The sequence below is a fragment of the Papio anubis genome, chromosome 18 (genome assembly GCF_008728515.1).
Source record: "Papio anubis isolate 15944 chromosome 18, Panubis1.0, whole genome shotgun sequence".
Lineage (NCBI taxonomy): Eukaryota > Metazoa > Chordata > Mammalia > Primates > Cercopithecidae > Papio > Papio anubis.
The window spans coordinates 43133284-43146047 of record NC_044993.1 but is presented as its reverse complement, the minus strand read 5'-3'; the positions used below and the strand labels follow the sequence as shown (position 1 = coordinate 43146047).

Here is a 12764-nt window from a genome sequence, read left to right as displayed (position 1 = left end):
AACACCCTCCTTTTGGCCCAGAGGAGTGGAAAATCACAGAAACTCCCACTATGTCTCAAGTGATTGCTATCAGCCAGGCACCGTGCCCAGGGTGTTATGTACCTGACACTCCCAGGACACTCCTAGGAGACAAAATAGTGGAATTCAAAAGTGTATTCACTCCATAGAGTATCACACAGCTCTTACAGAGAATGAGGAAAGATGTCTATACTGTATGACCAACAAAAGCAACATTAAAAACAAGATGTGGGCCAGATGTGGTGGCTCACGCCTGTAATCCCAGCACTTTGGGAGGCTAAGGCAGGATTGCCTGAGTCCAGGAGTTTAAGACCAACCTGGGCAACATGGTGAATCCTTCTCTCTATAAAAAATAGAAAAATTAGCCAAGTTTGGTGGCACACACCTGTAGTCCTAGCTACTTGGGAGACTGAGGATCACTTAAGCCTGGGAGGTCGAGGCTGCAGTGAGCTATGATGGCACCACTGCACTCCAGCCTGGGCAACAGAGAGAAGCCCTGTCTCCAAAAAAAAGAGAGGAGAGAGGAGAGAAGAGAGAGGAGAGAGAGAGAGAGAAAGAGAAAGAAAGTCAGAAAGAAAGAGAGAGAGGAACGCATTGTAGGATCTCCTTTTGTGTGTGTGTGAGTCATGCCAGCTTGCTCACAGAGAAGTCCCCTCAGCAGGGAGGCCTGGTGGGAGGAACTTTCACTGTGTATTTTACACACTATTCTGCTGTCTATATTTGTTACCAAAAGCCTATGTTCCCTTTTGATCTTTTAAAAAAACTAATCTTAAAGGTATTTTTAAAGAAGAAAAGCTCATTGTTTCACTTAATCTTCAAATAATACTTAAAGAGGTACAATTATCCAGATGGAAGAACTACAGCCCCAAGAGGCAGCAAGAGTGGCCTGTCCAGACTCCAGAACTACAAAATGACAGAGAGCCAGGAATGGAAGCTGGGGCTGTCTGTGGACAGAGCTCTCAATGGTGAGAGCACGCCAAGGGCTAGGGCATCAGGGGCCCCTACCGCATGCCCAGGGCAGAACCCACCTTGAGGTCCAGGTGCAGGATGTAGTGCTGGTGCAGGTAATGCACGCCCTCACAGATCTGCCTGGTGAACAGGACCACATCCAGTTCAGTCAGGTGGTACTTCTCATCTGTGATCCGGTCGAAGAGCTCACCCCCGTCCACGCTGCCAGAGCAAAGGGAGAGGCAGGTACCAGCCTGAGCAAGGCTCTTCAGGGCTTATCCACTGTCATCACGGGGCCAAAAGAGGCCAGCCTGGGTAGGCCCACTGTTACACCTCATGGGTCACAGGGCTGCTGCCATTGCCATTGGGTTTTTTGCATGTTTTGTTTTTAGACAGAGTCTCACCCTGTCGCCCAGGCTGGAGTGCAGTGGCGTAATCTCTGCTCACTGCAACCTCCGTCTCCTGGGTTCAAGTGATTCTCCTGCCTCAGCCTTCTGAGAAGTTGGGATTATAGGTGCTCACCACCACACTCAGCTAATTTTTGTATTTTTTAATAGAAACAGGGTTTCACCGTGTTGGTCAGGCTTGTCTTGAACTCCTGATCTCAGGTGATCTGCCCACCTCAGCCTCCCAAAGTGCTGGGATTACAGGCGTGAGTCACCATACCAGGCCTGCCACTGGGGTTTTACTGGGACCTTTGCTCCAGTCCACTCCCAGCAAAGATTAGGGATGGTAAAAAGGAAGTGACAGGTCAAAGGGAAGAAGGGATGGCCATCAGTGTTGATGATCCAGGCACACTCTAGATGGTCCTGACCAGGGCCGCGAACTCATTCGCCTATGGAGGCCAACTTGGACCTTTGTGGCATAAGCCTAAATGGACCAACGAGGCCATCCGTGAAGCAAACATGTTCTGAAGACACACAGTCTTTCACTTATTTTTTGTTTTTCCACTTTCGATAAGGACATGACACGACAAACACTTTATTCTCTTCAGCTCCACCCGGAAGGAAAACAGCAACACAAATGCAAATATGAATGGCCTCTGAGTCCTTGGCCCCAGCACTGGGGCGGTTGGGAGTGCTGGGGATTGTGGCAGAGGAAGCCTGGTCACCCTGTCTACAAACGGCAGTCCTTGGGAGCTCCCACACATCATTTCCACTTGGAAAGGCAGGCCCGGCATTTACAACATCTTTTACGTTTTCGAGAAAAGCCAGATATCTAGGTTTTAATGTGAAGATCCTAATTTCCAATGGTTAACAACGAATCCCACATTACTAAAAATAGGCAGAGTGTGGTGGCTCACACTTGTAATGCCAGCATTTTGGGAAGCTGAGGTAGGAGGATTGCTTGAGTTCAGGAGTTCAAGACCAGCCTGGGCAACATAGCAAGACCTCATCTCTACAAAAATTTTTAAAATTAGCTGGGCATGGTGGCACATGCCTGTGGACACAGCTTCACGAAAGGCTGAGGTGGGAGGATCACTGGAGTCTGGAAGTTCAAGGCTGCAGTGAGCTGTGATCACACCACTGCACTCCAGCCTGGGCCACAGAGTAAGACCTTGTCTCTAAAAAAAAATTTCAATTTAATTTTCAAAAAATTACTAAAAATAGTATAGGCCAATCAACATACGTACACCTGCAGGTCAAATCAGGCTCACTGGCCACTGGTTTGTGAGGAAGTTGCTTTGTCCTCCACATTCCATATTGGAGGTCAAATAGCCAAGCCAGAGAAGACAGGATGACACGACCCTGGACATGCCAGGAAGCGGAAAGGACAGAGAGGGCTTTGCCTTGAATTAAGGCTCTAAGCCCTAGCGCTGAGCCCTGGCTTGAGCCGAGGCGGCCGCCCCGCCTCTGATACTCACTACTCCATGACGAGGGTGCAGCTGTGCTTGCTCTCGAAGGCATCATAGAGCTGGATCAGGTTCACGTGGCTGAGCTGGTTCATGATGTTGATCTCATTCTTCACATCCTCCTTAGGGGAACCAGAGGACAGAGGGATTTCCAAGCGAATGAGTCAGGAAGAGGAGCCAGCTGACCTCCCAAGACAGACACAGAACTCCTCATCCTTCCTCAGTTTCCTATTCTCACACCAGGTCTCCCTGACTCAACACCCAAACCAGATTCTACAACACAAAGGGCCTGAGTGTGACCCACTCATCTCACAGACAGGAAACCTAAGGCCCAACAAGGACAGGAGAGCTGACTGGAGGGTGGGAATCCTGGAAAAGAGCAGGAATAAGTAGCGTTTCCAGCGCAGCCTGGGAGCCTGGGGGCCCTGAGGGAAGGAAAGGAATCCTGAGGCTAGCCATAGGGACCTGGCCCAGGCAGATGCCTCACCCGGTCCTTGGCGCTCTTCACTTTGATGATCTTGGCAGCCAGTGGGAGGCCTGTGGACTTCTCTGTGCACCTGTGGACCTGGCCAAACCGGCCCCTGCAGAGACACAGCCACACGGCAGGCTGAGAGCCCAGAGGCTCATCCCACACCCATCCCCGGACTTCTGGGTCCAACTCCTCCACACACACAGGTCATGTGGACCATCCTACATCCCAGAGTGCAGCCTGTCATCACCCCAAAACCCTGCTGACTATCCTGAAACCTGCAAAGCAACTCTTCACCCCGCACCACCCAGGCCATCCTGCACCCCAGGGAACATCCCCTCACCCCATACCACCTGGGCTATCCACCCTAAAGAAGCTTCTCCTCACCCCACCCCATGTTGGCTCTCTGGCCACCTCCAGGCTGTGCCTCCCATACCCATAGGGTGCCTGCCCTCCCGAGCCTCCCCTCCCCGACGCCACGTGGGCTCTCCTGTCCTCTCAGGCTATTCTCTCTCCCCTACTCTGTGGGCCATAATGCACCCCACACCGTACGGGATGTCCCACCCCAGCCTGGGCTCCATTAGCTCGAGAGAGTCATCCTGCGGCACCCACCCCAGTTCTCCAGGTGGTCTCGACCCCACCCCGTGACTCCTGCTCTGAGCCCCCCCACCAAGGCAGATGCCCACCTACCCTCCCAAGACTTCGTGCTGGCACACCTCGTAATCTGCCGAGATGGAGGTCTCCTTGACGCTCACTACCCGGTGTTCAAAAGGAGCTGGCGGGGCCGGACTGTCATCTGCTCAGGAGGCAATAGGAACCCGTGAGCCTCCTCTGTGCAGCCCACACCTCTCGGTCACCTATGCCAGACCCACTTAGCTTCCCTTGGTCCACCAGGCCCTACGGCCAACCCTGGTATTTGAAACCTTTTCTCCAAACCATCTCGGTAGAGCCATCCATTCGGCAGAGAAGGGAGCTGAGTGTCAGAGAGGTGAGGTGACCACCGAGGTCACACAGGGAGCCCGTGACAGACGACACTCAAACCCGGGTCTCCCAGCACCCAGGACAGTGCCCTTGGCAAGGCTGAGAAGTTCTATCCAGTCTGTTCATGATGTCTAGAAGGCGATCCTAGTGGATCTGTGTGGCCCGCAGGAAACAGAGGGCCCACGTGGACAAGGTGATGGGGCAGTTAGTGACGCCACTATTTTTAAAGGGCCTGTAAAGTCAGGGCTGTGGAAACTCGCGCGGGTATTATGAGAGGGAGGCAGCTGGAGAAATAAACATCCACCCTCTCTCCTCTCGCCCTCCATCTCCTGCCAGCTGAGCCCAACCAGAAGCTCAGCATGACAGCCCGTGATGGAGCCAGGGGGCAGGCCCCAGGGCACAGGACTGGGGAGGGGGTCGACAGGGTATCTGTCTGCAAGGGAAATAGAGGACAGCCAGCACTTGGAAAGGTTTGTTTGCTTGTTTGTTTTTTAATGGTTTAGGGTTGTTTTATTTTAATCTTGTCCTTCAGAGGTGATATGAATACCTAGAAATCTTACAGGAAATAGACTAAATGAATAAAACAGAATCTAGAACACACAGCAAGTGCAGTGGTGTGAACCGGTTGTGCACCAAGGGCTGGAAGGAAGTTGGCTCGGCTGGCGTTTGTTTGCAGGGCTCGCCATGGGAGCGCTCTGCCTGCTCTCCGACTACCGGGAACTCTGAGAGCGGTCCGTGGACAATTCTCAGACCAAGAGGGTGTGACCCTAGGGCTGGAGGGGTTGAGGGCTTTTAGGTCACAAGAACACACCCTGGGTCACTAGCCTGGGTGGGTGGGAACGGCTGACAGTGGTCACATACTCCAATTCATGTCTTTGCTTTTTAACAGAAGCCTTCTCTCTCTCTATCCAAAATGAGACTCATGGAGGCAAGCGCAGGCAGGCAGGTGGCGATAAGAAACCTCCCAGTGGCCAGCCCCACATCTCTGTGCCTTGGTCTCCAGCCCCAGGACGTACCTGGAGATGTTCCCGACTCTTGGACGCTCCCAGACTCATATGATCTACCCCTGGAAGTTTCAGGAAGACTCCCCAGGAGTAGGGGCTCTAAACTCCCTCCCCTCAGGGCTCATGTCTAACCAGCCAACAGCCCCACTTACCCAGAACCACGCTGCCAGCCTCGACGCCTGGGGGCATCCTCCTTACTGCTTCGGCTCTCCCTGGAGCCCTGGCTGCACAGTCCTGCTCAGGCTCAGGGTTTCCTGCTTCTGGGCCTTTGCCCTGCTGCAGGCCCAGGGCCCCAACTGCGTGGTCATCGTCGTCCCTCCTGGCCAAGCTTGGTCTCGTGCTAGGCTCGACCCCAGCCCTTTGATCCTCCTCTGACTTCGCTCCCCTGGGGCTGCTGCTCTCCTGCAGTGGGGAGAGCTCTCTGGCTCCTTCAGGGGTCTGTTCTCTGGGCTCCGTCCCAGGGGCTTGGAGGCAGCGCCCAGTCCCAGGTGGGCCCTGCTCGCCTGGCTGGGCAGCTGCTGGAGCCTCTGTGGCGGGGCTGGGTCGAAGGCTGCCCCTGCGTGTCACCAGCATCTCCCCAGGAGTATCCATCTCTTGCATGTGGATGGAGATCCTGGGGCAGAGAGAAACACGGTGCTGAGGTTAGAGGCAAGGACTCTGGAGTCAGAACAGATGTGGGTTCCAATGCCCACTGCTGCCATCATTGACAATGGCCCTGAGGCCCTGCTAGACAGGACACCAGGGCAGGAGCTGGCTTCAGTGGCAGTTGGTGCCATCAGCTCTCAGGATCCCACTGGATGAGGGTCCCGGGAAGCTTGACGGTGGACAGGGGTGAGGACCATACACCCCCAAGAACCTGTTTCTGCCCCAGGAGAACTGAGGCCTGTAGGAGGTAGGCCCAGGTCCCTCTACCTTCCCCGGGCCCTGTTCCCCTTTCACTTAAATGAAGAGAAGGAGAAACCAAGTCAAACGTCACACTGGAAGCCCCAGTTCAGAAGTATTTGTTTAAAATCAGTCAATTTCAGTTGGGCACAGTGGCTCACACCTGTAATCCCAGTACTTTGGGAGGCCAACATGGGAGGATCCCTTGAGGCCAGGAGTTTGAGACCAGCCTGGGCAACATAGCAAGACTCTATCTTTACAAAAAATAATTTTAAAAAACTCAGCCAGGAGTGGTGGTCCCAGATACTCAGGCTGAGGGAGGAGGATTGCTTAAACCCAGGAGATGGAGGCTACAGTGAGCTATGATCATACCACTGCACTCCAGCCTGGGCAACAGAGTGAGAGAACCTGTCTCAAAAAATAAAATAAAATAAAATCAGGCAATTCTCATAAAAGACTAGACTTTCTGTTCATCTTGAACAAACAGAAGAGCTAGCTGTGCTGGGCCCACGTGCCCACGTGGTTGAAGAACAGCCTTCCACCTCAGCACAGGCCCTGCGCACCCTGGCGATGCCCCAGCTCACTTCACTCATTTTCACTACCCAGACCTTGCAACACTAGGGTTTGTGAGCCCAGCTGGGGGTGGGAAAGGCCCTCTGAACCCCGACCTCCAGAAGGAAAGACCCTGATCCTGCCAGTCACGTCACCCGGGAATCCAGACCCTCCCTCTCTGAGTCTCCCCAGCTCTGGCTGCCTCTTGGTGGGGCTTCTTTTTGCTGGGCCACAGTCCCACAGCATGGGGTCTATGTGTGTTGGGGGGTGAGGGTGACAGCGTCTGGCGGGGACTGAGTCTCAGCAGGGATGCAGGTGGCCTTGATTCTGGGCTTAGCTCTGCCAGCAGGTTGCTGGACAGCTTTGGATAAGTCTGGCCTCAGTTCCCTCTTTTGTCATCAGGGACAGTGACACCTTACAGATGTACCAAGAGTCAACCAAGAGAGGAAGGCACAAATGCAGGGGTTCAAAAGGCCTAAAATGGTGCAACTGCTGTGTAAAACTGGAGGCTCTTCAGAAATTAAAAGTAGGATTACCGTATGTTTCAGCAACTCCACTTCTGGGTATACATCCAAGAGAATCCAAAGCAGGGTCTCCAAGAGACATCTGTACCCTCATAACGGTAGCAGCATTATCCACAACAGTCAAAAGATGGAAGCAAGCCAAATGCCCAGTGACAGATAATGCACAGGTGGTGTCTATGCGTTACATAGCACAGAATACTATTCAGTCTTAGAAAAGAGGGACGTTCTGACACGTGCTACAGCGCTGATGGACCCTGAGGACACTGTGCTCAGTGAAATGAGCCAGGCACAAAAAGACAAATCCTGTGGCCAGGTGTGGTGGCTCACATCTGTAATCCCAGCGCTTTGGGAGGCCAAGGAGGATGGATCACCTGAGGTCAGGAGTTTGATACCAGACTGGCCAACATGAAGAAAGCCCATCTCTACTAAAAATACAAAAATTAGCCGGGTGCTGTGGCACATGCCTGTAGTCCCAGCTACTTGGGAGGCTGAGGCAGGAGAATCGCGAATCGCTTGAACCCGGGAGGTGGAGTTTGCAGTGAGCTGAGATCACGCCACTGCACTCCAGCCTGGGTGACAGAGTGAGACTCTATCTCAAAAAAAAAAAAAAAAGACAAATCCCGTATGATTCCACTGATATGAGGACCCTCAAAAATCTGTGTCTCAGATTCACAGAGACAGAAAGTACAATGGTGGCTGTCAAGGGCTAGGAGCAGGAGATGTTATTTAGTGGATGATGAATCTCAGTTTTGCTAGATGAAAACGTCCTGGAGATCTGTCTCACAACAATGTGAATATACTTAACACTACTGTGTATACTTTTAAAAGGTTAAGATGGGGCTGGGCACTGTGGCTCACACTTGTAATCCCAGCAGTTTGGGAGGCTGAGGCAGGAAGATCACTTGAGGCCAGGAGTTCGAGACCAGCCTGAGCAACATAGTGGAATCCGTCTCTACAAAAAAAAAAAAAATTAACCAGCCATGGTGGGACATGCCTGTAATCCCAGCTACACTGAAGGCTGAGGCGGGAGGATCTCTTGAGCCCGAGAAGTGGAGGCTGAAGTGAGCTGAGATAGCACCACTGCACTCCAGCCCCGGTGACAGAGTGACACCCTGTCTCAAAAAAAAGGAAGGGGGCACTAAGATGTTAAATTTTATATTATGTGGTTTTTATCCCTATTTATTTATTTATTTATGACAAAGTCTCACTCTTGTCCCCCCGGCTGGAGTACACTGGCACGATCTCAGCTCACTGCAACCTCTGCCTCCCAGGTTCAAGCGATTTTCCTGCCTTAGCCTCCTGCGTAGCTAAGATTACAGGCACCTGCCACCATGCCCAGCTAATTTGTGTATTTTTAGTAGAGACAGGGTTTCACCATGTTGGCCAGGCTGGTCTTGAACTCTTGACCTCAGGTGATCTGTCCACCTCGGCCTCCCAACGTTCTGGGATTACAAGTGTGAGCCACTGTGCCTGGCCAGTTTTTATCCCAATTTTTAAAAAGAAAACAGTGAAGGCTTTCTCCAGCAGCTGAAGGCCCCGTCCCCGTGTCTCAGTGGCTGGACCTCTCTGATACACCTGTCCCTAGGTGCGTGTGACTCATTGGATGAGAGGTAGAAATCCTTCCAACACTGTGCCTTGGGACTGGGCATGGTTCAGTAATGATAGGTAGGAGGGGAAGTGTGGCATCCACGCCAAGCCACTCCAAATCTAACTCAGGCCTCCTGCCAGACCAAGGGACACAGGAAACTGCTGCTAGTCAACAGTCAGCTGAGAAGTCCAGCAATCATGACTCCCCTTTGGGTCTTCACTTCCAGGGCCATTGAGTGAAGCCCCTAAAGGCACTTCCAAGCAGCTCCTGCCACTTTGAGTACCCAAAGCTGTCCACCTGCCGGGTGGCAGACCCATGCAGGCAGTGCTGACCAGTTCCAGCTCAGTGCCTCAGTAGGCATGGCCTCAGGATCCTCTGGGTTTGTTTGTTGTTGTTGTTTGTCTGAAATAGGGTCTCACTTTGTCTCCCAGGCCGCAGTGCAATGGTGTGATCATAACTAGCTAGAGCCTCAACCTCCTGGGCTCAAGTGATCCTCCCACCTCAACCTCCCCAGTAGCATGCATGGATTACAGGTGCCCGCCATCATGCCCATGGCAGCCCAGCTAATTTTTGTAGAGATGGGGTCTTGCTTTGTTGCCCAGGCTGGCCTCAAGCTCCTGGGCTCAAGCGATCCTCCCGCCTCGGCCTCTCACAGTGCTGGGATCAAGGCGTGAGCCACAGCGCCTGGCAGGATCCTCTGCACAGGCAATCACGACCCATCAGAGCTGATACTTCCAATCTATTTTCCTCAAAATGCACCCAGGTCGGAGGTGAGGAAGGGCAGATAGTGATCTCCTCACTTCCTGAGGCTGCTGCAGGTCTGCTGGGCCTGAATTCAGCCAAGGGTTGAACCTGAGATAGAGAACTTTTGAGGCCCATAACAACTTCATAGACAGTTCACCCCCAGCCCCAGATTCCACATTTAGTGTCCTGGTTCCAATCCCGGGATGCCTGCCAGGAACCCCTTCCTCCAGCCTGTGAGGCCCCCTGGGAGGCTCCCATTTCCTCTTAGAACCAAGTCTGACAAATGATCTGGGCTTCTCTGCCTGTCACCACAGCAAACACAGACACCAGATCCACTCCCTGAGCCAGGCCTGGGTTCTCCATGACAGGTCAGGGCCACCCTTGGCAGGCACAGAATATGCTAGGAAACACCAGGTCCCTCCGAGAAAAGCCCGGGGGCACAGCACCCTTCAGCAGGGCCGCCCTGGGGACCAGGACATGCTGGGGACGGCATGGGAGTCTGCAGGTGCTTCACTCTGCTACAGACGTCTGCCAGAGCAGGTCCTCAGGCTGCGTTCTAGGGCCAAGACAGCTGCCACGACTCCGCCTCCAGGACCTCGGCATGAGCCTCCCGAAAGCCCCTGGGGCTGACTCAGCCTGCACCCGTCTCACATTCCTGAGGTTCCTGTCCTTCTTGCCTCACCGTATTATTTAGAACTTAATTAAATGTCGACTTGAAGGCCGGGCGCGGTGGCTCAAGCCTGTAATCCCAGCACTTTGGGAGGCCAAGGCGGGTGGATCACGAGGTCAGGAGATCGAGACCATTCTGGCTAACATGGTGAAACCCCGTCTCTACTAAAAATAAAAAAAAAAAAAACTAGCCAGGCGTGGTGGCAGGCGCCTGTAGTCCCAGCTACTCGGAGGCTGAGGCAGGAGAATGGCGTGAACCTGGGAGGCGGAGCTTGCAGTGAGCCGAGATCGCGCCACTGCACTCCAGCCTGGGTGACACAGCGCGAGACTCCGTCTCAAAAAAAAAAAAAAAAAAAACAAAATGTCGACTTGAGGAAGCAGGATGGTGCAGTGATTGGGGCACAGGTTTCGGAATCCGGTAACCCGGATTCAGACCCCAACTCTATGAATTCCTAGCTGTGGGGCCCTGGGGACTTGGAGCCTAAGTATTCTCATCAATGAAATGGGGATGACAACCACATTCATCTCCTGCGGACGGCTTGAGAATAAAAGGGGAAGCCGGTGAAATGCCCAGCCAATGGCCAGCCCGGAGCAGGTGCTCCGTGAGCCCCATCTTTTAGCTACTGTTAGTACTGATCTTAGAGCTAGTGATTCTCAACCCTGCTCTCCATTAGAACCACCTGGGGAGCATATAAAAAAAATCTAATTCCTGAAACTCACTCCAGACCAATTCAATCCACATCTCCAGGCATCTTTATTTTCCAGACTACCCCCAGGTACTTCTAGTGGGCAGCCGGTGAGCAGCGGCACTCAAAGCTCCCAGAGGCCCAGGCCTCCTTCCCATTCCCCTTGCAAGAACAGCCCAGGAACATGGATGCAGTGGATGCTGCCCACAGCCGAGCTCCAACGAGGCGCCGCAGTCCATCCCCTCCCTCGCCCAGCCTGGAAGAGCTCCCCTTACCTTGGAGGTGTTTCTCCACCACTGTGGGCTGCCCTGGCCTGGGATGGCAGCCCTGGAGGCCCTGGGCACTGGGGGCCAGGCCCTGGAGTCAACCTCGTGCCTTCCTCTAAGGGCCAAGGGTCAGGCCTGCTGGATGATGCTCCTTGTCCTGCACCTGGTGCAACCTCCAGGCTCGGGGAGACCACATTGACCCTGCCGGGTGCTGGAGCCAATTCCAGGCCAGTCCTGGGGCTCTCGCTGGGTGTCTCAGGAGGCTTGGCTTCCACCTTTGTGGGCAGGGGCAGGTGGCCAGGGAATGCCTGGGCTGGGCCAGGAACACCATCTCCCTGGCCTGGTGAGGCCCATGCCTGGGCGGGGTCAGCTCCCAGCCCCGAAGCTCTGATGGGGGGCAGCCTCTCCACTGTCCCCTCCAGCACGTCCACCTTCTGGCTCTCTACAGGAAAACAGGCAGGACAAAAACGCACTCCCATGTGGAGGAGTCTGCCGCAAAGATACTGCGAGGAATCTGTACAAGGCCATTCAGTGCTCAGGTTTACAACAGCCAAAGACTGGAAACAACCCAAATGAAAGGGGCTGGTTGACTAAACCATGAAGCATCCAACAAGGAGTGTGGCACAGTCGTGAAAAAGAAGAAATTAATATCTCTATGGAAGCCTGGGCAACACAGTGAAAGCTTGTCTCTACTAAAAATAAAAATTTTTAAATGAGTTGGGCATGGTCGCACATGCCTGCAATCTGAGCTACTTCAGAGGCTGAGGCAGGAGGATTGATTGAGTACAGTAGATAGAGGTTGCAGTGAGCCATGTTCACGCCACTTGCACTCCAGCCTGGGCAACAGAGTGAGATCCTGTCTCAAAAAAACCATCTTTAAGCGCAACTATGGAGTGATCTCTGGATATACTGTAAGTGAAAGAAAGCCAGGTGGAGAACGGTGTGTCTGGGGTCCTGTTTCTCTAAGAAGGGAGCATGTGTGAGTGTGCATGTGTGCACATGTGCACATAACCACTGACCATGTTGTCCAGGTAGACTAGACCTCAAGGGAAAGAAAAGACAAAAGCTTTTTAAATGGTTACTTACATATCAGGGGAGGAAGCGGGGTGCAGAGAACAAAGGTAGAAGATAGACTTCTCTTTTATTTATTTATTTTTTTGAGACAGAGTCTTGCTCTTGTCACCCAGGCTAGAGTGCAGTGGCGTGATCTCGGCTCACTGCAGCCTCTACCTCCCTGGTTCAAGCGATTCTCCTGCCTCAGCCTCCCAAGTAGCTGGGATTACAGGCACATGCCACCATGCTTGCTAATTTTTGTATTTTTAGTAGAAACAGTGTTTCACCATGTTGGCCAGTCTGGTCTCAAACTCCTAACCTCAGGTGATCCGCCCACCTAAGCCTCCCAAAGTGCTGGGATTACAGGTGTGAGCCACCGTGCCCGGCCTCTTATTTTTAAGCAAAAAAAAAAAAAAAAAATTCATAGTGATGGAGTCTCACTATGTTGCCCAGGCTCGTCTCAAACTCCTGGGCTCAAGTGATACTCCTGCCTTGGCCTCCCAAATTGCTGGGATTACAGGAAGGAAC

The 12764-nt window shown here is 53.0% G+C and overlaps 1 protein-coding gene across 7 annotated transcripts in view; it reads right to left on the bottom strand.

Annotated features, from left to right (window-relative positions):
• MYLK3 (myosin light chain kinase 3) overlaps positions 1–12764 on the bottom strand; it is an 80398-nt gene that overhangs the window by 19472 nt on the left and 48162 nt on the right. For 4 of the 7 annotated variants that reach the window (XM_017953320.3, XM_009196368.4, XM_017953319.3 and 1 more), the window contains exons 3-8: positions 11193–11625; positions 5425–5885; positions 3978–4083; positions 3306–3399; positions 2831–2940; positions 1047–1188 (exon numbers count right to left, since the gene is read on the bottom strand). In XM_017953320.3, coding sequence (XP_017808809.1) covers positions 1047–1188; positions 2831–2940; positions 3306–3399; positions 3978–4083; positions 5425–5872 — 900 coding nt within the window. In that variant the 5' untranslated portion in view covers positions 5873–5885; positions 11193–11625. The remainder of the gene's footprint in view (positions 1–1046; positions 1189–2830; positions 2941–3305; positions 3400–3977; positions 4084–5424; positions 5886–11192; positions 11626–12764) is intronic. The other 3 variants (XM_021931924.2, XM_017953322.3, XM_017953321.3) reach the window with 1 other exon arrangement.